The sequence below is a fragment of the Haliotis rufescens genome, unplaced genomic scaffold, assembly GCF_023055435.1.
Source record: "Haliotis rufescens isolate VD_foot unplaced genomic scaffold, xgHalRufe1.0.p SCAF_24, whole genome shotgun sequence".
Classification (NCBI taxonomy): domain Eukaryota; kingdom Metazoa; phylum Mollusca; class Gastropoda; order Lepetellida; family Haliotidae; genus Haliotis; species Haliotis rufescens.
In genome coordinates, this window is record NW_025963935.1 from 6,458,180 (window position 1) to 6,483,057 (window position 24,878).

The 24,878-nt window shown below is 38.1% G+C and overlaps 1 protein-coding gene across 1 annotated transcript in view; it reads left to right on the forward strand.

The window, feature by feature from the left end:
- Positions 1-11,252: 11,252 nt before the first annotated feature.
- Positions 11,253-24,878, forward strand: part of LOC124113551 (fibroblast growth factor receptor 3-like) — a 48,545-nt gene continuing 34,919 nt past the window's right edge. Inside the window, exons 1-3 of the mRNA XM_046473948.2 lie at positions 11,253-11,354; positions 11,489-11,705; positions 13,123-13,316. Of these exons, the coding sequence (XP_046329904.2) occupies positions 13,289-13,316 (28 nt within the window). The 5' untranslated portion in view covers positions 11,253-11,354; positions 11,489-11,705; positions 13,123-13,288. The remainder of the gene's footprint in view (positions 11,355-11,488; positions 11,706-13,122; positions 13,317-24,878) is intronic.

The window sequence follows — 24,878 nt, forward strand, 5'->3', positions numbered from 1 at the left end:
ATATATATATATATATTACTTTTGTTGTCTTACATGTATATATATATATATATATATATTACTTTTGTTGTCTTACATGTATATATATATATATATATTACTTTTGTTGTCTTACATGTATATATATATATATATATATTACTTTTGTTGTCTTACATGTATATATATATATATATATATTACTTTTGTTGTCTTACATGTATATATATATATATATTACTTTTGTTGTCTTACATGTATATATATATATATATATTACTTTTGTTGTCTTACATGTATATATATATATATATATATTACTTTTGTTGTCTTACATGTATATATATATATATATATATATTACTTTTGTTGTCTTACATGTATATATATATATATATTACTTTTGTTGTCTTACATGTATATATATATATATATATATTACTTTTGTTGTCTTACATGTATATATATATATATATATATATATATTACTTTTGTTGTCTTACATGTATATATATATATATATATTACTTTTGTTGTCTTACATGTATATATATATATATATATTACTTTTGTTGTCTTACATGTATATATATATATATATATATATTACTTTTGTTGTCTTACATGTATATATATATATATATATATTACTTTTGTTGTCTTACATGTATATATATGTATATATTACTTTTGTTGTCTTACATGTATATATATATATATATATTACTTTTGTTGTCTTACATGTATATATATATATATATATATATTACTTTTGTTGTCTTACATGTATATATATATATATTACTTTTGTTGTCTTACATGTATATATATATATATATATTACTTTTGTTGTCTTACATGTATATATATATATATATATTACTTTTGTTGTCTTACATGTATATATATATATATATATATATTACTTTTGTTGTCTTACATGTATATATATATATATATATATATTACTTTTGTTGTCTTACATGTATATATATATATATATTACTTTTGTTGTCTTACATGTATATATATATATATATATATTACTTTTGTTGTCTTACATGTATATATATATATATTACTTTTGTTGTCTTACATGTATATATATATATATATATATATATATTACTTTTGTTGTCTTACATGTATATATATATATATTACTTTTGTTGTCTTACATGTATATATATATATATATATATTACTTTTGTTGTCTTACATGTATATATATATATATATATTACTTTTGTTGTCTTACATGTATATATATATATATATATTACTTTTGTTGTCTTACATGTATATATATATATATATATTACTTTTGTTGTCTTACATGTATATATATATATATATATATTACTTTTGTTGTCTTACATGTATATATATATATATATTACTTTTGTTGTCTTACATGTATATATATATATATATATATTACTTTTGTTGTCTTACATGTATATATATATATATATATATATATATATATTACTTTTGTTGTCTTACATGTATATATATATATATATATATTACTTTTGTTGTCTTACATGTATATATATATATATATATATTACTTTTGTTGTCTTACATGTATATATATATATTACTTTTGTTGTCTTACATGTATATATATATATATATATTACTTTTGTTGTCTTACATGTATATATATATATATATATATTACTTTTGTTGTCTTACATGTATATATATATATATATATATATATATATATATATATATATATATATATATATGTTCTTTGCCTCATAGCATTCATACACCTGATGAAGGAGTAAGCATATTCTCCGAAACGTTGTGTTCCTCATAATAAAGAGGTTGACATCCATATATTCTCTTCCTTTTGTGTATCACTACTGAATGCCATTAAATATATTATTATTATTATTATTATTATTATTATTATTATTATTATTATTATTATTATTATTATTATTATTATTATTATCATATGTTTAGTTATACCTTTCATAGACTTGAGGGGGCGGTCGGGTAGCCTGGTGGTTAAAGCGTTCGCTCGTCGCGCCGAAGACCCGGGTTCGATTCCTGACATGTGTAAAATGTGTGAAGCCCATTTCTGGTGTCCCCCGCCGCGATATTGCTGGAATATTGCTAAAAGCGGCGTAAAACCATACTCACTCACTCATAGACTTGATAATCTACCTATTGAAACTGGGAGATGGAGAAAAATAGCTTTAACCGAAAGAAAATATCCACCTATCAAAGGTGATGAATTCCATTATTTGTCCATCTTTAGAAACCGAAAGAAAACAATGTTTACACATATTCTACTACATCGAGCCTATTATGTATAAAATGAATTTACTTTTTCCATAATTCACGTCTAGGAACATTGAGAAAATTATCCAAATTCTGTAAAATCATCATGTATTTGTTTAAACCTATCAAGTAACATATATTGCACATATATATATTGCTACCCTAGTGAATCTGTATAAATATACATGCAAGCTCGGCAAAGGTGCTTTTGTATCTATTCTATTTTTATATGTATATGTATCATGTTGTTGATAGCGGCCTGAGCGTAAATACAAGATCGGTTCAGGTATGGTGAGGTGAAATTGGGTTTAAAGGCGCATCCATGCACGTGTGTGTATGTGTGTGGTGCTTGAACTAGTCCGGACTGATGCCGATGTTATAGTGCCAGCCCACTGAGATACCATGCCACAGTTTAACATGAATACCCCACTCAGACACAGTATACTGACTCCGAGCCGACCAGTCCTTGTTTTATCTTCGGGGCGCACAGAAAACCATCACCTCACTTTCCCGACCACCTCATTATTCAGACATGCGGACGTTGGTCACTTCACGGGTGGCCGGGCCATCATGTTGTACCCATGCTTGTCTCAAGGATGCTAGCGTGTATTGGTTCTGATGGACAATAAATGACTGGACACATGCTGCCGATGGACATTGTAATCTTTGTGGTTGACCGCCACGGTTGGCCCATCACTTGTGACGCTGACGAATAATATACCTCACGTCTCACACAAAGAACTAATGATCAGCGTAGTCACCAAACTTGCTGTGTACAAGGTGTAAAGAGGGCAAAGTCTGAGACATGTTAGAGCTTAATATCCTCACAAAACTGAAAACTCTGGGAATACATCCTTTTCGAGAAATGTTTTTTTGCAATTTTAATTTATAGTATTTGTTTTTTATGTTGACTTTATTGTAATGGACAACTACACACACATGCACACATCCACACCCACACCAACACCAACATACACATGCACACACACAAACACATGCACACACACACGAGTTACCCACATCCACGCACACACACCTACACACACGTACACACACCTAAATCCACACGCACGCACGCACGCACGCCGAGGCACCTAAACACATGCACAAGCACACACACTCACATGCACACATACCTAAATACATACGCACGCACGCACAGACACCTAATCACACGCACACGCACACACACTCACACGTACACACACCTAAATACACACGCACGCACGCACATACACCTAAACACACGCACACGCACTCACATGCACACATACCTACAGACACACATGCACACACACACACATTACACACATACACACACGCACGCAAGCACGCACGCACACACACACACACACACACACCTACACACGCACGCACACACACCTAAACACACACACGCACACACATTCACAGACACATACACACACCACACAGACATATACGCACACAAACAGACACACGCACATACACCTAAACACACGCACACGCACTCACATGCACACATACCTACAGACACACATGCACACACACATTACACACACGCACGCAGGCACGCACACACACCTACACACGCACGCACACACATTCACAGACACATACACACACCACACAGACATATACGCACACAAACAGACACACGCACGCACGCACGCACGCACGCACGCACGCACGCACGCACGCACACACACACACACACACACACACACACACACACGCACACACACACACACATACATGTACGTCCCTATATAAGTACAATGATCATGAACGTGTCCTATTATGCAACATTTAAAGTTTCTATAAACTGCTTGAACCTCATAACACAAAGCAAATTCCTAACATCCATAAATTTAGCATTTTGATGTCATCGCCAAACTCTAACATCCTTACAAATCTAGCAAAATATTTATACCACGTATATATGGAAATAAATTAACTACAATTCGGCCCGTACCATAACGTTTGTACACAAAGGCCTCAGTTTGTACTGAAATAAATAGATTGATTGGAATCTTGACCCTGACGTAAACATCACTTCACCTCACCTCACACATACAATAAGAACCGCCGTCATATAACCGCGATATTGCTGAGTGCGGCGTCAAACAACAAACAAATCGGAAAACATACAACAAGAACCGCCGTCATATAGCCGCGATACTGCTGAGTGCGGCGTCAAACAACAAACAAATCGGAAAACATACAAGAGGAGTACGTCATCGTCGACGAGGATACTGACAACGTCGTGCCTGAATATGCAGAAGGTAGTAGGCACTTTGTCTCTGAAGGCTGTACCACGTGACGTCAGCACTGCATTGTCACACTGTGTACCGAGTGACATACAGTCATTATGTCATTGTCAGCCTTTGTCAGCTCGTACGTAATGGATGTAATTTACACTTCTACTTGTATTGATTCACCGAACTTATGTATTGTAAACATATTGGCTAAGTACATATGACCTAGAGCAGATGTAGTCGATGTGTCATGTTTGAAATAATGGGCGCACTCAGAGACTCACGTGACGGATTGCTCCGAGTGAGTGGGTATGGTTTTACGCCGCTTTTAGCAATATTCCTGCAGTATCACGGCGGGGGACATCAGAAATTGGCTTCACACATTGTACCCATGTCGGGAGTCAAACCCGGGTCTTCGGCATGACGAGCGAACGCTTTAACCACTAGGCTACCCTACCAGCTCAGATTGCTCTGATCTTATTAATTCGCGGGGCGGTCGGGTAGCCTAGTGGTTAAAGCGTTCACTCGTCGTGCCGAAGACCCGGGTTCGATTCCCGACATGGGTACAATGTGTGAAGCCCATTTCTGGTGTCCCCCGCCGTGATATTGCTGGAATATTGCTAAAAGCGGCGTAAAACCACACTCACTCACTCACTCACTTATTAATTCGCAGATAATGTTTATTTATCATATAACAGCTAGGCTTCTCTGCAGGATAAAGCCAACGGATAAAAACGATATCCTTTGGTGTCTTTTGTGGATAGAGATGCAAATATCAAAGGGTGGGGGGTGGCCCAGTCGTCTAAGGTTTGTCAGCACCATACCCGTGCTCGTCGGTTTCACCGAAGTGGTAAACGTCTGAGACCTGCATCACTTCGGGCTTTCCTCCCACATTAAGCTGACACGCCGTGATATAACTGTAATACTGTTAAAAGCGGCGTTAAACCCAACTCACTCACACTGAGAACACTGTGTGAGGATATACATGCTAAAACGTAGAATCTACATCAAATATATCAATGTTATATACACATTTATGCCCCACTCCGAAGCACATGTAAAACACGTGGTGTCTCCCTGGGCATTTGACTTTGTTCGAAATGTGCCTCTGTTCACCCAGCAGTGAGTGGGTACCCGGTAGGAAGAGAAGGCAATGTGGTTGTTCGCCTTCTAGCGCCTATCAGGCAGCTTGAGTTGTATACTCCCCAGGGAGCTGTGCATGAGTGTTGAGTGCATACTGATCCATTGAGCGGATTAATGGATGTCTAAGCACGTCATTAAGTGCCAGATTCGCCGCTACCGATCCTACATTCAGGTCATACTTGAATACGTAAGGCACTTTTATTATACGGGTAAGTATTTTCAAATCTTGTAATGTTATTAACATCCTTAAAGAGGCTGTACATAAGGTCGATATCTAATATAAGAAATAAACGACTCGTGGTTGTGGTTTATGGTATAATAAAACACTGCAGTGTTTTATATGTAAGATAAAGCACGTTCGAGGGTTTGTATGACATTTAAATCCCGCATCCGCGGGTTAGGGCCGATTTATCAGCGCCTGTGTAGCCTAAAGTACTCACGGAAATGAATTAACCTGTTTTTTCGATCTCAGATTTTAAATAAATGCAGTTAATATACAAAATATATAAATATTCAAACAACTCAATTAGTACTAATTGGGCCTTGGCACAAATACAGCGTATCAAAGGTTTTTATGTCTTTTTGCATGTAAAGGTGTGTACAAATATGAACAAAACAGACTATTGTGAAACTGAGCATAACCAGGTGTTAGTAGATCAAGGTGAATGTCCATGACCTATGACACCTTGACGACAGGTGAACACAGGTGCTTGAAACCCACGTGCATGTGATTTGTCAGTGGTTAGTGATTTGTGAGTTGCATTGTGGGATAGTGAATCATCGTCAAAATATCAGAACGTAAAAGTAACATATTCCCTTCTCAAATAACAACTTACATGTCAACAACATTTTAGTTGTTGTTTTGATAACATTTTTCCAGGCTAATTTGCATAATGCTTATAGCCTGTTTCTGCCATATCAATTTGGACTTAGTTTTATTTTTGAATGTTGAAAGTGCCTACAAATTACCTCCTGTAAAGTACATTTTGTATTGAGCACTGAGATACAACTAGCAAATCCAGACTAGTACTTTTCCAGTTGTTTTTGTTATTTCGTATTTACATCTACGTAATGCTTTGTGTCGATTATTAAATCCAGCAAAACAGGTTTTTTTTCCTTTCCATGAGTACTTTAGTGGTACACCCACTGGACTACAGATACGAATGTTGCGTGTTCGATGCTAGGGAATATAAAGAAAACGTCATTGGAGGTTTATAATGTACTATAAACAACTCCCACTTGTCAGATATGTCTTAACTGGAGTTGGGGGCACGGGTGGCCCAGTCGTCTAAGGCGCCGCGATTCGCTGTGCAGAGTTCCGTCCCTTGAACACAGTGAGGAACACAACGTTTCGGAGTATATGCTTACTCCTTCACCTGATGAAGGCAGTGAGTATACACTCCGAAACGTTGTGTTTCGTCATGATAAAGAAGTTGACATCCATAAATTCTCTTTTTCTTATGTGTATCACTTCTAAATGCCTTTCAAAGACTTAGTGTTGTAGGGGCACTGGTGGCCAAGTCGTCTAAGGCGCCGCCATTCGCTGTGCAGAGTTGCGTCCCTTGGGCGAGCCAGAAACCTATGATTGTGGGTTCGAATTCCGGTTCGCCCCGATTATGTTTCTAGGTTTGTCAGCACCATACCCGTGCTCGTGGTATAAACGACTTCGGGTTTTCCTTACACATTAAGCTGACACGCCGTGATGTAACTGGAATGCTGTTAAAAGCGGCGTTAAACCCAACTCACTCACTTATAAGGGGCGGTCGGGTAGCCTAGTGGTTAAAGCGTTCGCTCGTCACGCCGAAGACCCGGGTTCGATTCCCGACATGGGTACAATGTGTGAAGCCCATTTCTGGTGTCCCCCGCCGTGATATTGCTGGAATAGTGCTAAAAGCGGCGTAAAACCATACTCACTCACTCACTCACTTATAAATGTTGTACACGTAAATGTGTCTCCGCTGTTATACGAAGGGAGGTAACTCTTGCTAGAATAGGATTTCTGTTTGAACCGTACATAAATCTTAAGTCCGATTGTGACATATTGTGTAGAATATTTCGTCTAAACAAACACTTACTTTTAGATTTCTTGACGTGTCCAAACTAACACCGGGTTATGTGAAATGGGGCTTATCGTCGCCCTGAAGATCATTGCACTTATATATGGAATTACGAACATCTCGATACACATGCAATAGAACGGGTCTGCTAAAAGTTTCTTAAACTTGTTTCATTATATTTTTCGCTGTGAAGCATTTCATGATTAAAGATTTTTGTATATACCAAAAACATATTTTAAATTCCCAAACATATTTATATTTAAACGACTAATTTGTACTTTTAATTTTAAAGACATAAAATGTTTGTCAAAATTTATCAGCAAAATATTCAATAAATTACAAACTCACAAATTATTTTAGCCATTCTTATATTATTCAAATTAATAACAATGTTCTATTTTGTTATTTGCTCTTGTGGTGGCCTTTATGGAGAAATAAAGACTCTGTGTGTGTGTGTGTTTGTGTGTGTGTGTGTGTTTGTGTGTGTGTGTGTGTGTTTGTGTGTGTGTGTGTGTTTGTGTGTGTGTGTGTGTGTGTTTGTTTGTGTGTGTGTGTGTGTGTGTGTGTGTGTGTGTGTGTGTGTGTGTGTGTGTGTGTGTGTGTGCTGCTTTACTTCGGGATTTCTTCCCACAACAAACTTACTCTCCGTGACATAACGAAAGGTGACGTTCATGGTGCGTGTGGTCGCCCTTTCCCAAGCCCTTTACACTACATCAAAGAAGCTTTATGGATAGGTCACAAAGAGAGGTATAGTGACCACAGAAACTAAGATTAAAATTTGAAAATTTGTGTGTGCATGCGTGTGTGTGTCTGTGTGTGTGGCTGCTTGTTCTAATCCGGACTGACACCGGTTTGTAGTGCTAGCTCACTGAGATACCATGCCGCAGTTTAACATGAATACCCCACTCAGACACAGTATACTGCCCTCGAACCTACTACTACAACTATTGACACAGTATTGATTGTGACAGCTTGAACAGTACACGCACACTCCTAGCAACAACATTGATCTTTTTGAATTACTGGACGAAATGGCAAGTCCCAGATGCGAAAGATTCCCACCAATCACTTCACGTTTACAAAGGCTTCCTTGTGGATCAAAATAATTACGTTAATCAGCGCTGGGAACAGAGTAAACAGAAAAATTGATTAACTACAGTATTAATATTTAATAAAGTATTTCCATTTTCATCTCTCAAGCATATCTTGGACCTTCATATACATCAATACACGTTCAAACATCGTATAACCACCGTATGCGTGTGTGAAATCACGGTGCAGCTTCCAGTGTTGGAAATGAGAATCGCCTTGAGACATGACGACATTACAAGTCATGTTGACGTCACTCGCTCTTTACCTGCAGGACAAACCCAGGCCTACTGACCCGATCATCGGTGGTCGCCACCAGGGATACGTTGTATAACCCTCGTTATTACACAGTGTGCGTTATAGTGGGGCAGGTGACACCATAGAATATAAATAATAGAAAATATAAATGAACAAAAATGATAGAAAATGTATTCATATATGTGTGGTTCGTATGTGTGTTTCCGTCGCTGTACTGTCTCAAGGACATGCTTGCTGCTCACATCACTGAGTGAGAGAATATGACTTTACGCCGCTTTTAGCATTATCCATTGACCAGCAAGGCAGCAGGTGGAAATAATAATGGATTCCACCTTGTTTACATCGTGAAGGAATATGACACTGTAAATGTTATGTTTATACTGTATAGGAATGTGACACTGTGAAAGGGGCGTCTACACTGTACAGGAATATGACACTGTGATGGGGGCGTCTACACTGCACAGGAATGTGACACTGTGAAGGTGGTGTTTACATTGACAGGAATATGACACTGTGAAGGGGGGCGTCTACACTAACAGGAATATGACACTGTGAAGGCAGTGTCTACACTGTATAGGAATATGACACTGTGAAGGGGGCGTCTACACTGTACAGGAATATGACACTGTGAAGGTGGTGTCTACACTGTACAGGAATATAACACTGTGAAGGGGGTGTCTACACAGTACAGGAATATGACACTGTGATGGCGGTGTCTACACTGTACAGGAATATGACACTGTGATGGCGGTGTCTACACTGTACAGGAATATGACACTGTGATGGTGGCGTCTACACTGTACAGGAATGTGACACTGTGAAGGGGGCGTCTACACTGTATAGGAATATGACACTGTGAAGGTGGCGCCTACACTGTACAGGAATATGACACTGTGATGGCAGTGTCTACACTAACAGGAATATGACGCTGTGAAGGGGGCGTCTACACTGTACAGGAATATGACACTGTGAAGGTGGTGTCTACACTGTACAGGAATATAACACTGTGAAGGGGGTGTCTACACAGTACAGGAATATGACACTGTGATGGCGGTGTCTACACTGTACAGGAATATGACACTGTGATGGCGGTGTCTACACTGTACAGGAATATGACACTGTGATGGTGGCGTCTACACTGTACAGGAATGTGACACTGTGAAGGGGGCGTCTACACTGTATAGGAATATGACACTGTGAAGGTGGTGTCTACACAGTACAGGAATATGACACTGTAAAGGGGGCGTCTACACTATAGGAATATGACACTGTGATGGCAGTGTCTACACTGTACAGGAATATGACACTGTAAAGGGGGCGTCTACACTATAGGAATATGACACTGTGATGGCAGTGTCTACACTGTACAGGAATATGACACTGTAAAGGGGGCGTCTACACTATAGGAATATGACACTGTGATGGCAGTGTCTACACTGTACAGGAATATGACGCTGTGAAGGGGGCGTCTACACTAACAGGAATATGACGCTGTGATGGCGGTGTCTACACTGTACAGGAATATAACACTGTGAAGGGGGCGTCTACACTGTACAGGAATATGACACTGTGAAGGTGGCGTCTACACTGTACAAGAATATGACACTGTGATGGCAGTGTCTACACTGTACAGGAATATGACACTGTGAAGGTGGTGTCTACATTGACAGGAATATGACACTGTGAAGGTGGCGTCTACACTGTACAGGAATATAACACTGTGATGGCGGTGTCTACACTGTATAGGAATATGACACTGTGATGGCGGTGTCTACACTGTACAGGAATATGACACAGTGAAGGTGGCGTCTACACTGTACAGGAATATGACACTGTGAAGGTGGCGTCTACACTGTACAGGAATATGACGCTGTGAAGGTGGCGCCTACACTGTACAGGAATATGACACTGTGATGGCAGTGTCTACACTAACAGGAATATGACACTGTGATGGCAGTGTCTACACTGTACAGGAATATGACACTGTGAAGGGGGTGTCTACACTATAGGAATATGACACTGTGATGGCGGCGTCTACACTGTACAGGAATATGACACTGTGAAGGTGGCGTCTACACTGTACAGGAATGTGACATTCTTGATTTGGTGTCCACTGTTTTGACAATAAGCACAGTCGCTGCATGATATTTGATACTGAACCTGTTGGCAGACTGGCACAGTTAACTACCGGGCTACAGACGGAGTATTTACATTGAAAGCCCCAGGCCGTGTTTGCTAAAACGATGTCCACACACTCGCTGCACATGACTACTAATGTAGGTTGTCGAAGGTAAGCAACAGCCGACGACAGTGTGCGCTGCCATTGCTACATCTGTCTCTTACAACATTTGAAGGTCACGATAACCTTGGTTATCAAGGAACCATGGTCAGTGAATGAGTGATTATTGTTTTACGCCGTTTCAGAAACTTTGAACCTTGAGGAGGACGATTTCCAAGGACGTTGTAATAATAGGTCTCATCCGGAACGTGTCCTCGTTTTTCATCTCGGGCATAGAACAATGGCTGAGCGGTTCCCACGCAGCCTGTAAGGCCATCTGATGGTCCTTGCCGTCTGTAATGACATCGACATTGACGGGAATCGGCAACAGTGTGTATATCTAGAAGGGTTCAGGAAAAACAGGTGAGACATCAATAGAAGCACAAACCCGCTTCAGCTTTTGTTCTAAACAGGTCTTGTGACGTCATCATTTGGTTCTTTCGGTTTACCATTTTTCATTGACACTAAACATACCAACCCCCCTTTCATGATATGGACTGTTCCATCGAAACATTTGTTTCGAAATGCGCGTGCATCCTCACGATCAACACAGTCAAATTTATTGTGGATAGGGTGGCCCTTATTTGTGTTTACGTTGAAAACCTTAAAGTGTTGATTTATACCACTTTAATTTTGATAGGGATATTTTGTGTTTTTCTTTTATACAAAAAAACTGATTCTCATATGTCAACTGTATGTTTTAATTGAATGACATATTTGAGTTTTCCTATCAAAAGTGAATACACGCTTCTTCTTCATATTTTTTTTATATTTGTTTGTTTGTTTGTTGTTTAACGCCGCTCTCAGCAATACTCAAGCCATATGGCGGCGGTCTGTCAATAATCGAGTCTGGACCAGCCACTCCAGTGATTGATATCATGAACTTCGATCCCTGCAATTGAGATACGATGACATGCATCAACCAAGTCAGCAAGCATGACCACCCGATCCCGTTAGTCGCGTCTTACGACAAACATGGTCACCTTTTACGGCAAGAATGGGTTGCTGAAGACCTATGCTACTACCAATTTCTTTTTTTTCATAAATGACAGTGTAGTTCTATGAAGTATGTTTTCTACTTTGTGTATTGGATGGGCGTCCGCCGGGTTCGATTCCCGGCCGTGTCATACCAAAAGACGTTAAAAGATGATACTTGTTGTTACCCTGTCTGGCGCTCGGCATTGAGGGGCTAAAACAAGGACTGGTCGGCTCGGAGTCAGTATACTGTGAGTGGGGTATTCATGTTAAACTGTGGCAAAGAACCTCAGTGAGCTAGCACTATAAATCGACATCAGTCCGGTCAAGTACAAGCAGCCACACACTCGAGGATGCATGTCGCTCTGAAAGTACAATCATCTGGAACGAGACGTCAAACCCCATGTCACCTCACTTCGACTCATAGAGACTAACATTTAGTCTCTGAAATCTTATATTACACAATATCCTTCTTGACTCTATGCTGATAGAGCTAGCTTGAGCTGGCTAAACTTGCTTTTGTAGGCTAGTACAAGCAAAAAAAAAAACACACACACACACACACACACACACACACACACACACACACACACACACACACACGTACATGCATGTCGCTATATAAGTGCAATAATCTTCGACGCGACAATAAACCTCATTTCACCTCACCTATTTTTGGTCAATGTAATTGCACAAACTATCTGAAATGGGTCAAGGAGTGTACCCTTGAATAAGGACGATTTGAGATGTTCGGGTAACTCCACCCGGGGCTCTACCCGTATATCACACTGCTCTGTGTTGACAGTGCTCGAATACATGGCCTTGTAACGCGACCCGTCAATCCGCCTGGCGCACAGCTCTGTGTAATCCGAGGGTCTCGCCAACACGCATATTACCGCTGTGCTGGGTGGGGCACTGACTCCACGAAACTGCTCGTCACGTGACATCGCCCGGGGGTAGAGCACAGAGCGATGGAAGGAAGGACAGTACTTGTGTTAGGTGAGTCCGCTCAGATTTGATATGAGAGTTAAATTCGTTAAATACATTCATTGAAAACATGTGTACCTTGATGATTTAATTTACCGTTCGTTATTAATACATATAGTATTTCCTTCTGGAAAAAAGCCTTTTTATTCCATAACTTCCAGGAATCTCAGTTGGTCTATTTATAACGTTACAAAATGTTTCATTTATGAGTTAATGTCGCATAATGGCGATATAGAGTCATACACAGCGCCACTGTCTAATCTTACAAACCATCTTTTTCTCATGGGATATGTGATATTATATGTGGTTGATTTCGTCCTCCAATGGGTCTATCCATGTCACTTTGTACAAGAAACGAGGCAAATATGTTGGCTTGGTATTCAAATTCGGTTTGGTTTGTAATGTGATCCTACATACTTATACCAACAACGTACGCGGCTGAGCGGAGACACGTCCACTCACGTGGAGTCTTTACCATGTTCCGCAGGTCAATTGTTTAGGTACCCCTAAAGTCATAAACAACAGTACTGCAGTATTGCATCACAGTGCCCCCCCCCCCTCCCCCCTCAAATTTCCAACCCCCACTACCCCTTCCCGGTAAGTGATAATAACCCGGTGTCTGTGAGTCAATGTCTATTTTTACAACAAACAATAAACTGGCGGCGCGCAGCGGTCGTTCTAACGCTCCTAGGTGATGCGCTCGTTTGACTAATAACATGAATTTGAACACACATGTGCTTTTCTTTGATTGTATGATTATATTTCACCACAAATGCTTAAGGAACGTGACACATGATATTTGTCAAGGACGTGGTTTATAGGCCTCTCGGCAAACATATTAATGAAGAAAGTTTGATCTCGGGAATCAGGACTCGTTGTCATCGTTACGAGAAATAATTTAAATTATGTTGGTGCCGCGGTGAAAGCGATGCCTAGATGTGAGATATTATACGTCAGTTGTGCTATACGTACCTATAGATGTGAGATATTATACGTCAGTTGTGCTGTACATGCCTTTAGATGTGAGATATTATACGTCAGTTGTGCTATACATACCTATAGATGTGAGATATTATACGTAAGTTGTGCTATACGTACCTATAGATGTGAGATATTATACGTCAGTCGTGCTATACATACCTATAGATGTGATATATTATACGTCAGTTGTGCTATATATACCTATAGATGTGAGATATTATACGTCAGTCGTGCTATACATACCTATAGATATAAGATATTATACGTTAGTTGTGCTATACATACCTATAGATGTGAGATGTTATACGTCAGTTGTGCTCTGCATACCTACAGATGTGAGATATTATACGTCAGTTGTGGTATTATACGTCAGTCGCGCTATACGTATCTATAGATGTGAGATATTATACGTCAGTTGTGCTATACGTACCTATAACTGTGAGATATTATACGTCAGTTGTGCTATACGTACCTATAGGTGTGAGATATTATTAGTCAGTTGTGCCATACGTACCTATAGATGTGAGATATTATACGTCAGTTGTGCTATACGTACCTATAGATGTGAGATATTATACGTCAGTTTTGCTATATAACCTATAGATGTGAGATATTATACGTCAGTTTTGCTATACGTACCTATAGATGGGTGATATTATACGTCAGTTGTGCTATACGTACCTATAACTGTGAGATATTATACGTCAGTTGTGCTATACGTACCTATAGATGTGAGATATTATACGTCAGTTGTGCTATACGTACCTATAGATGTGAGATATTATACGTCAGTTGTGCTATACGTACCTATAGATGTGAGATATTATACGTCAGTTGTGCTATACGTACCTATAGATGTGAGATATTATACGTCAGTTGTGCTATACGTACCCATAGATGTGAGATATTATACGTCAGTTTTGCTATATAACCTATAGATGTGAGATATTATACGTCAGTTTTGCTATACGTACCTATAGATGTGAGATATTATACGTCAGTCGTGCTATACGTACCTATAGATGTGAGATATTATACGTCAGTTGTGCTATACGTACCCATAGATGTGAGATATTATACGTCAGTTTTGCTATATAACCTATAGATGTGAGATATTATACGTCAGTTTTGCTATACGTACCTATAGATATGAGATATTATACGTCAGTTGTGCTATACACACCTAAAGATGTGATATATTATACGTCAGTTGTGCTATACGTACCTATAGATGTGAGATATTATACGTCAGTTGTGCTATACACACCTATAGATGTGAGATATTATACGTCAGTTGTGCTACACACACGTATAGATGTGAGATATTATACGTCAGTTGTGCTATACACACCTATAGATGTGAGATATTATACGTCAGTTGTGCTATACACACCTATAGATGTGAGATATACGTCAGTTGTGCTATACGTACCTATAGATGTGAGATATTATACATCAGTTGTGCTATACACACCTAAAGATGTGAGATATTATACGTCAGTTGTGCTATACGTACCTATAGATGTGAGATATACGTCAGTTGTGCTATACGTACTTATAGATGTGAGATATTATACGTCAGTCGTGATATACGTACTTATAGATGTGAGATATTATACGTCAGTTGTGCTATACATACCTATAGAAGTGAGATATTATACGTCAGTCGTGTTATACATACCTATAGATGTGAGATAGTAGACGTCAGTTGTGCCATACATACCTATAGAAGTGAGATATTATACGTCAGTCGTGCTATACGAACCTATAGATGTGAGATATTATACGTCAGTCGTGCTATACGAACCTATAGATGTGAGATATTATACGTCAGTCGTGTTATACGTACCTATAGATGTGAGATATTATACGTCAGTCGTGCTATACATACCTATAGATGTGAGATATTATACGTCAGTTGTGCTATACATACCTATAGATGTGAGATATTATACGTCAGTCGTGCTATACATATCTATAGATGTGAGATATTATACGTCAGTCGTGCTATACGTATCTATAGATGTGAGATATTAAACGTCAGTTGTGCCATACATACCTATAGATGTGAGATATTATACGTCAGTCGTGCTATACGTATCTATAGATGTGAGATATTAAACGTCAGTTGTGCCATACATACCTATAGATGTGAGATATTTTACGTCAGTCGTGCTATACATACCTATAGATGTGAGATATTATACGTCAGTCGTGCTATACATATCTATAGATGTGAGATATTATACGTCAGTCGTGCTATACGTATCTATAGATGTGAGATATTAAACGTCAGTTGTGCCATACATACCTATAGATGTGAGATATTTTACGTCAGTTGTGCTCTACATACCTATAGATGTGAGATATTATACGTCAGTCGTGCTATACATATCTATAGATGTGAGATATTATACGTCAGTCGTGCTATACGTATCTATAGATGTGAGATATTAAACGTCAGTTGTGCCATACATACCTATAGATGTGAGATATTATACGTCAGTCGTGCTATACGTATCTATAGATGTGAGATATTAAACGTCAGTTGTGCCATACATACCTATAGAAGTGAAATATTACACGTCAGTTGTGTTATACGTGCCTATAGTTGAACCTCACCGACCTACAGCACACATATAGAATAAAACAGCAGAAACTGCCCTGCTAAATAAAAGGTATACACTTGAAAATACCTGCTTTACTCTCATTACTTATTATCCGTTCTTTTCAAAGCATCTTCAGGAAAAAATACAAACAACTCCAGTTTAAGATAATACGTTCAATTATTCAATTATTACGTGTAATAACTACATCAGTTGATAGTTATTTGAGAGAATGTTGTGGTGGTGGGAAGACCACAATATATGTTTTGTTTCATTGCCAAGTTTTTTGCCCTTTTGGTTGTATTTTCCAGGTGTTCTAGAGTTGATATCCATAACTAAACATATGATGATAATAATAATAATAATAGGAATATATTTAATGGCATTTAGAAGTGATACACATAAGGAAGAGAATATATTGATGTCAACTTCTTTATTATGAGGAACACAACGTTTCGGAGTATATGCTTACTCCTTCATCGGGTGAATGAATGCCATGAGGCAGAGAATATATATATGTACATGTAAGGACAACAAAAGTAATAAGATAACAAAGGTGGAAACTTAACAAGGGAAGACAACAGATAATATCGCTGATAGGTGATTAGCAATAGACAATGGAAACCGACACTTTACTGCAATTAGCGCTGAAAGATGATTATGATTGACAATTGGAAACCAGTGATTGGTAAAGTGGTATTCATTCACCTGATGAAGGAGTAAGTATATACTCGGAAACGTTATGTTCCTCATAATATAGAAGTTGACATCCATAAATTCTCCTCCTTATCGGAATATTGTTTTGTATGGTGTCAGTGAAGAAAAGTTATGAGTTATGAATTATTTATCTTTGTTAGCTACATGTGTGATGTACATATGTAAAGACGCGGGAAATGATTGTAATGTTAACATATTCCGAAAAGATTTGTTGTTACGCTACACAGTAGTATAGCAAGTATGCTGGAGTATATCAAGTATGCTGGAGTGTACCAAGGGACCTATTGTATCCAAACTAAAACCTGTCATTTAATAAACAGTTTTATTTTATTTACAATGTCCCCTGATAGGCCTGTCGGCGTGACATTGCACAGGATTGTAAAATCTGTGCTTATTACTGTGTACCGTGACATTTCGACCCCCACGTTCCTTGAGACGTCATATGCACGTCACCTGTTGTGATATACTCATTTATTACTTGCCCGTGAAGAGATCCCCCGTTTAATAAACATACAGCTGTATTACACATTGTGTAATACCAAAACGTGTGCTTATGTACTCTCGGAACACGTTTCAGGAACAAATATTGAAAGCTCTCAACATCCCTTGGCTTATTCAACGACATTGCGATGGAGTTGATAGATCACTGAGAGGAGCTTATGCACACTCGATGACCCCAGCAACCTTGTTGTTAGGCTGACGTCACATGGCATTGTTTCGCCGATGGATCTTGCAACAAAATTCCACAAATTACGTCATCGGGTATTGTGACGTGATTGTAAACTTTGAGGTGCAAGGCCCGTTCCACAAGGCGATCGTATTGTAGCGCAACGACAGTCGTTAGTCTAAGTTAAAGTATGTGAGTTGCGATAGTCTTAGCCCTACGATAATTTTGTGAATTCTAAAGGTGGACCGTTGTATGGTAATAAATTCATACGTTTCAACTTTTGACGTGTTTGAAGTATTATTCTGTTAAACTCAATTGGACTATGCCGTGGATCGTGTAGGTGTCAGCCTATTCATACTCAACAGTATAATTAAAAAAAACGTTATAAATGGCAAGTAATAAATAAAATACTAAACTCGCTCCCGTGTTAAACCAATTTTATGAAACTCGTGAAAAGTTGTGGTATCTGACTCGCTTTCGCTCGTCAGATACCACAACTATTCACTCGTTTCATAAAATTGGTATTACACGGGAGCTCGTTTAGTATTATATATTTATGTGATGCTTGGAACATCGCCTATCATATCTGTATCCCATACATCCCCATAGAATAAATATTGTTTGTCTATTTCATTTTCAACCACCATCGTATATTTTCGTTTGCCCGGCCATTGTTTTACAAAAAAAGTGATGTTTGTTTGTTTAATTTGTTGTTTAACGCCGCACTCAGCAATATTCCAGTTATATGACGGCGGTCTGAAAATAATCGAGTCTGGACCAGACAATCCAGTGATTGACATCATGAGCATCGATCCACGCGATTGGGATCGATGACATACATCAACCAAGTCAGCGAGCCTGACCACCCGATCCCGTTAGTCGCCTCTTACGACAAGCATAGTCGCCTTTTACGGCAAGCATGGGTTGCTGAAGACCTATTCTACCCCAGAATCTTCACTGATCACATAAGCATAATGACACAATTCATTGGAGAAATAATAAGCTGGATGTATATGCACATTAATACCTTTCACATTTCTTTGTAAACTCACTCTTGTTTTAACTGTCATCTGGCGTCGCAAATCCCTTTGTTCAGAAAGTTAAAATTAAAACCGTTGTGGAATTGTTACGTACTATATCCGAACAGTTTGAGCGTTGTTTGGTTGGCTGTTATTTTACGCCGCAGTCAGCAATGTTCCAACTATGTGACAACGGCCTGTAAATAACAGATTCGGTCCAAGACAAACCAAGGGTTGATATAATGAACAATGTTCCACGCCAACTTGGTATGATGACAACCAATCCACCAAGCCACCAAACCTGATCCCCCGATCGCCTCTTACGACAAGCACTTGAGTGATATGACCCACACAGGGCCTGTTATTAAGACCGAATATATATTGAAGATCGGGGATATATTAGGTGGCCCCGTCACATGTGTGCCCCCCCCCAAAAAAAAAAAAGAAAAAAAAAAGTATAAAAAAACAGAGTAGTACGTTGATCTTGCGAACAACCCCTATGGCCAGACCAGCCTGTCGTGATATATCTTGAGTATTGTTGCATAAAACAACATCATTATTAAGGAAATGTATATTTGCTCTATCACATGGTATTACTAAATAGTATTAAGCATAAAACCGCCATGCATGTTCGCCGTAGATCTGTTCAGTGATTTCAACACATGTCTGCACGAATCAGTGTAAACATAGCCCCCATCCATGTATAAATCACAACACCATTTAACTGCTCGTCAGTCTGTACATGAAATCATTAAAGCGGTTATCCATAACGACGTGATTGCGCCATATCCAATGGAGTTCACGTTTCCCACACTGCGGATGTGAGACATATCGCTGCTAGGGACACACCACCTACCGATTGACACCTGCCCCGGGGGTGGGGATTGAAGACTTCCTATATGCCCTGCTGACCTACTTGTGTATACCCTGTGACCTGGCACAGAATATAATTAACACGCGTTTTGTGGAACAAAAAGTTGAATTGAATTTAGTGAAATCGAAATGCTATGCTATGTCCATAATCGTTTCTTGATGAAATTTGAACACATTACATAACCATTAACCTCGTCAGACAAATTATATTTGGAGACAAGACGTAGCATGCTAAAGATTGGTGATTTCGTGGCCCACTTGTTCTTATTAACTAGTGTTGCTTTATATCTAAACTGTCCATGTCGGACTGTAAACATTTGTTTGAAGATATACATTAGGTTTGAATTACATAGCTTACCAAGGGGCAACAGCTTTTGTTGATCAATGTATCCTTGTATGGATATTACACCAATTGTGTCTCTCTCTATTTCTTTAGGCATACGCGTATTAAAACGCTGGATTTTCTTACAGAAATAGCGTTGAGTGATGAGATGCGCACAGTATCTATTGGATTAAGTCCACCAAAGTACAGGCCAGACTCATGGTTTACATTTATCAATTTTCTCAGTTTTTCACATACTAACCTCGTTCTTTCTACCGAAGTTTTAACAGTACTGATGTACACTCCCACATAGACAATTGCCTTTTGAACATGTAAATTTATATTACCAATGTACAGCTTGTTAGCATAATTTTCTGCAACATTTTGGAGCATTTGAAGACCTGTTGTGTTACAGCTGATCAAGGTCGTGTCATCTGCTAACAGTATTCCTGGCATTGTCCACATGGCAGACATAGTCCAAAACCGGAATTGCTTAGTGCATGAAGTAAAAAAAAAATTTAATCGTTGATATAAAGAATAAACAGCCATGCTGATATGACACGACCCTGACCTACACCCTGTTTAACAGGGAAAACATCAGATTTGAAGCCAGCAAAGCTAACATATGAGTACATAGAACTGTAACAAAGACGTAGAATTCTCCATAATTTACCATTGATACCAAATGTATGTAATTTATAAAAGAGACCGTCAAATCAAACACGATCGAAAGCTTTCTCGTTATCGAGAAAGGCGCAATAAACTGGTGAGTTTATTTCGTTAAAGTATGAAATACTTTCTAGAAGAGTGAGAGCCACCGTTTCAGCACCTGCATTTTTCCTAAATCCAGAGTAGTTTTTACAGTTGAGTATACAGCCTATCCCCTGTCTGTTGCCTTCTTTATTAAACGCACCAAGATGAAAGAAGATGATAATGTAAAGAGGTACATCGTTGACAAAATAGATAACACAGTTTATTCACCAAACATGTTATTGGTTAAGTTCATAAATTTAGCATAAATGTCTTTGATTATATCCAACAGATAATAAGGTGTTTAACCTCGGTATATTCCTTCTCAGCTTATCCTTACTCTCATTGGTTGAATCTGTAGTCAACGTTTTATACTTTAAATGAAGTTTCGGCAGGTGACTTTGAAAAAGATCATCTATGCGATGTAAACATGGAAGAAAGCACATTAATTACTTGGTGAAATCATAAATTGTGTTCAGAATTCGAAAAATAACAAAAGCTGCTGGTCTTAATGGTATAATTTAGGAATATATTTCAACCACCTTTGATGACTCTATAGATATGTTTATTATTTGCCCGTGAAGAGATCACCCGTTTAATAAACATACAGCTGTATTACACATCGTGTAATACCAAAACGCGTGCTTATATACTCTCGGCGATCGTACTGTAGCGCAACGACAGTCGTTGGTCTAAGTTAAATTATGTGAGCTGCGATAACCTTAACGCTACGATAATTTTGTGGAACGGACGCCTGAATTCTAAAGGTGGACCGTTGTATGGTATTAATTTCATACGTTTCAACTTTTGACGTGTTTGAAGTATTACTCAACTCAATCCAACTCAATTGGATTATGCCGTGGATCGTGTAGGTGTCAGGATAATTCTAAAAACGTTATGAATGGCAAGTAATAAATAAAATACTAAACTCGCTCCCGTGTAAAACCAATTTTATGAAACTCGTTTTCGCTCGTCAGATACCACAACTATTCACTCGTTTCATAAAATTGGTATTACACGGAAGCTCGTTTAGTATTCTATATATATCAAACGTTTTAACGTGGTTATTGATACTGGTACGTTCCCAGAAGAAAATAATTAGTAGGTGTTATCAAACCAATCTTAAAAAATAAGAGAGAATAAATAATCAGGGTGAAGAAAGAAATGTTTTTTGTGCATTTAAAAAAATTGGTACAGTTAAGCGGTCAGGACATTTGGAAAAAAACTTAAAAACTATCACAAAATAATGTATTTGTATAATGACAAAATAACATATGATTATAAAAATAATTTCAAAATTGTCCATAATGTTACGGAACCAACTTGAATCCAATAATCACCTTAGCGATACCTTTAAAAATTGTCAAAAGTTACAATAACAAAGCAAAAATATCGAAAAATTAAATCGTCCACGAATATACTTGAAAAAAAGAATTATGCTTCAGACTGTTAAAAAAATTAAATTGCCTACCACAAATCTTACATTGTTGCAAGACGTTTTCCTTAACACAAATATTCAGGCTTATATCTGGTTTTGCAGCTCAGCTGAAAATATTTTATCTCGATATAAAATCTCAAATGGATCAAATTGAAAAGTGACGAACTAGGACTTAGTTACATCTGTTTTTCACCAAATTTCAATTATTGAATTTCCCATGTACTGTTACCTTAGCGGTAAATGGTAAATGTATATATTTTTGAACTAATAGGAAAGTTTTAAAGTTTGGTAATTATTTAAAGTGTTGGTAATACAAACTATTAACTTTAATCTTTAAGGATTCTTTAGCTCTTTGACACCAGCCATGGCATTGAAGAAATAGATGGGTTTATGAATACTTCTGAATTTAGTATTTGTGGTACTGTTCCTCTCCATTATACGGTGTTTCATTTACATAGTAAGCTAGTATCATATAATTTTATAAAATATGAGAGTTAAACCGTTAGAATTAGTTACTTTAGCCCAGATTGAGATCAGCAGTTTAAATACCACGTCCTTAATTTTGAGGGGTTCCATACCAAGTTCCTCATTCACCATAAGTTGAATGTTGAATTCTGTAGACCAGTTTTTCTGCTATTTTAATTTTTTTAAATTCACATATTTCGGAAGAGTAGAGAAAAGTTGGTACAGAAACTAGCGTCACATCAAAAACATTTAACAAAAAATCTAATGGCAGACTAACTTTCCGTACTCTTCTTATTAGACAGTGCATTGATTTTGGCGCGTTTGCTGTTAATGATTCTGTACAAAACATTCATTTTCTATTTTCGTTAAAGATATATACCTAGGTGTGTATAATTATCTACACATTACAATTAACATGTTTCACCCCAAATAGGATTGGCGACCTAACTCCATTGCGTAGTGTCCCTTCAGCAACTGACTCAGGTATAATATTTAGCTTCTAAGGAGAATAATTCTTCTAACATCCTAATGATTTGAAAAAAAAATATGCCATCAAATCTGCCAATGAATAGAAGATGTTTGAAAAGTCGAAAATGTATTTCGGAGAATTTAAGAGCATTTAATTACAATTTGAGCTAATCTGACCGAGCAATGGCTATAAATAGCACGTTGCTGTCGTGGCGGCCATATTGAAAATCGGATTCGTACCCCTTGTACAGATTCTGATGTCAACAAGCCATGTCAAGTTTCCACTTTATTGATCCAGTGGTGTTGAGAAGATTTTTATAGTTCGAGAAAATTAACTAGGAGAGAATTTAGGAGCAGGGTCTAACGTGCAAGCATACAAAAGGTCCAAATTGAAAATATCGCGAAAACACGTGTTAAACACCACTATTTATATAAATTATTCCATAAACAATAATTTTACTGTGTAATGGCCTTACATAACTTTTTCAATGCGGCTGTAAAAGTCGCATTAAAATATTGAAAGTCAGGTCCGAACCTCCTGAATACACTCAGGGAACAGGCAGGTGAAGTTTCAGTTTGTTGGTCCTGTGGTTTCCTAGGAGATGGACCACCTCCGTGGTCTAGTGGTAGAGCGTCCGCCCGGAGAGCGGAAGATCCCGTCATACCAAAAGACGTTCAAAGGTGGTACTTGTTGTTATCCTGTCTGGCGCTCGGCATTAAGGGGCTAAAACAAGGATTGGTCGGCTCGGAGTCAGTATACTGTGTCTGAGTGGGGTATTCATGTTAAACTGCGGCATGGTATCTCAGTGTGCTAGCACTATAAATTGGCATCAGTCCGGACTAGTACAAGCAGCCACACACACACGTGCATGCACGTCGCTATATAAGTGCAATAATCTTGGACGCGACGTTAAACCCCATTTCACCTCACCTCCTTGGAGATGGTTTAATTTTGTAGTGCGCGGAAATGAATTTGGAGAGAATTCAGGCTCATGCTCATGATATGTAGTGCAAATGTTAAAAAGGTCCAAATTAATATTATCGCGAAGAACGGAACATATGTGTGTTGAGCCGGTCTTGCCTTGATGTGCACCTCCACTTTGTATTTTGAATAGATGATATGCATTTAAATTAGCTACATATAAGTATCAACTGAGATTATTGATGGTAGTGCCACTCGGGGGGTTAAAGGGGAAGTGTACACGCAAAAATCACTTTCTTTCTTTTTCTAAACAAAACGCAATTTTAGAATTAATTAGTATCTGTGT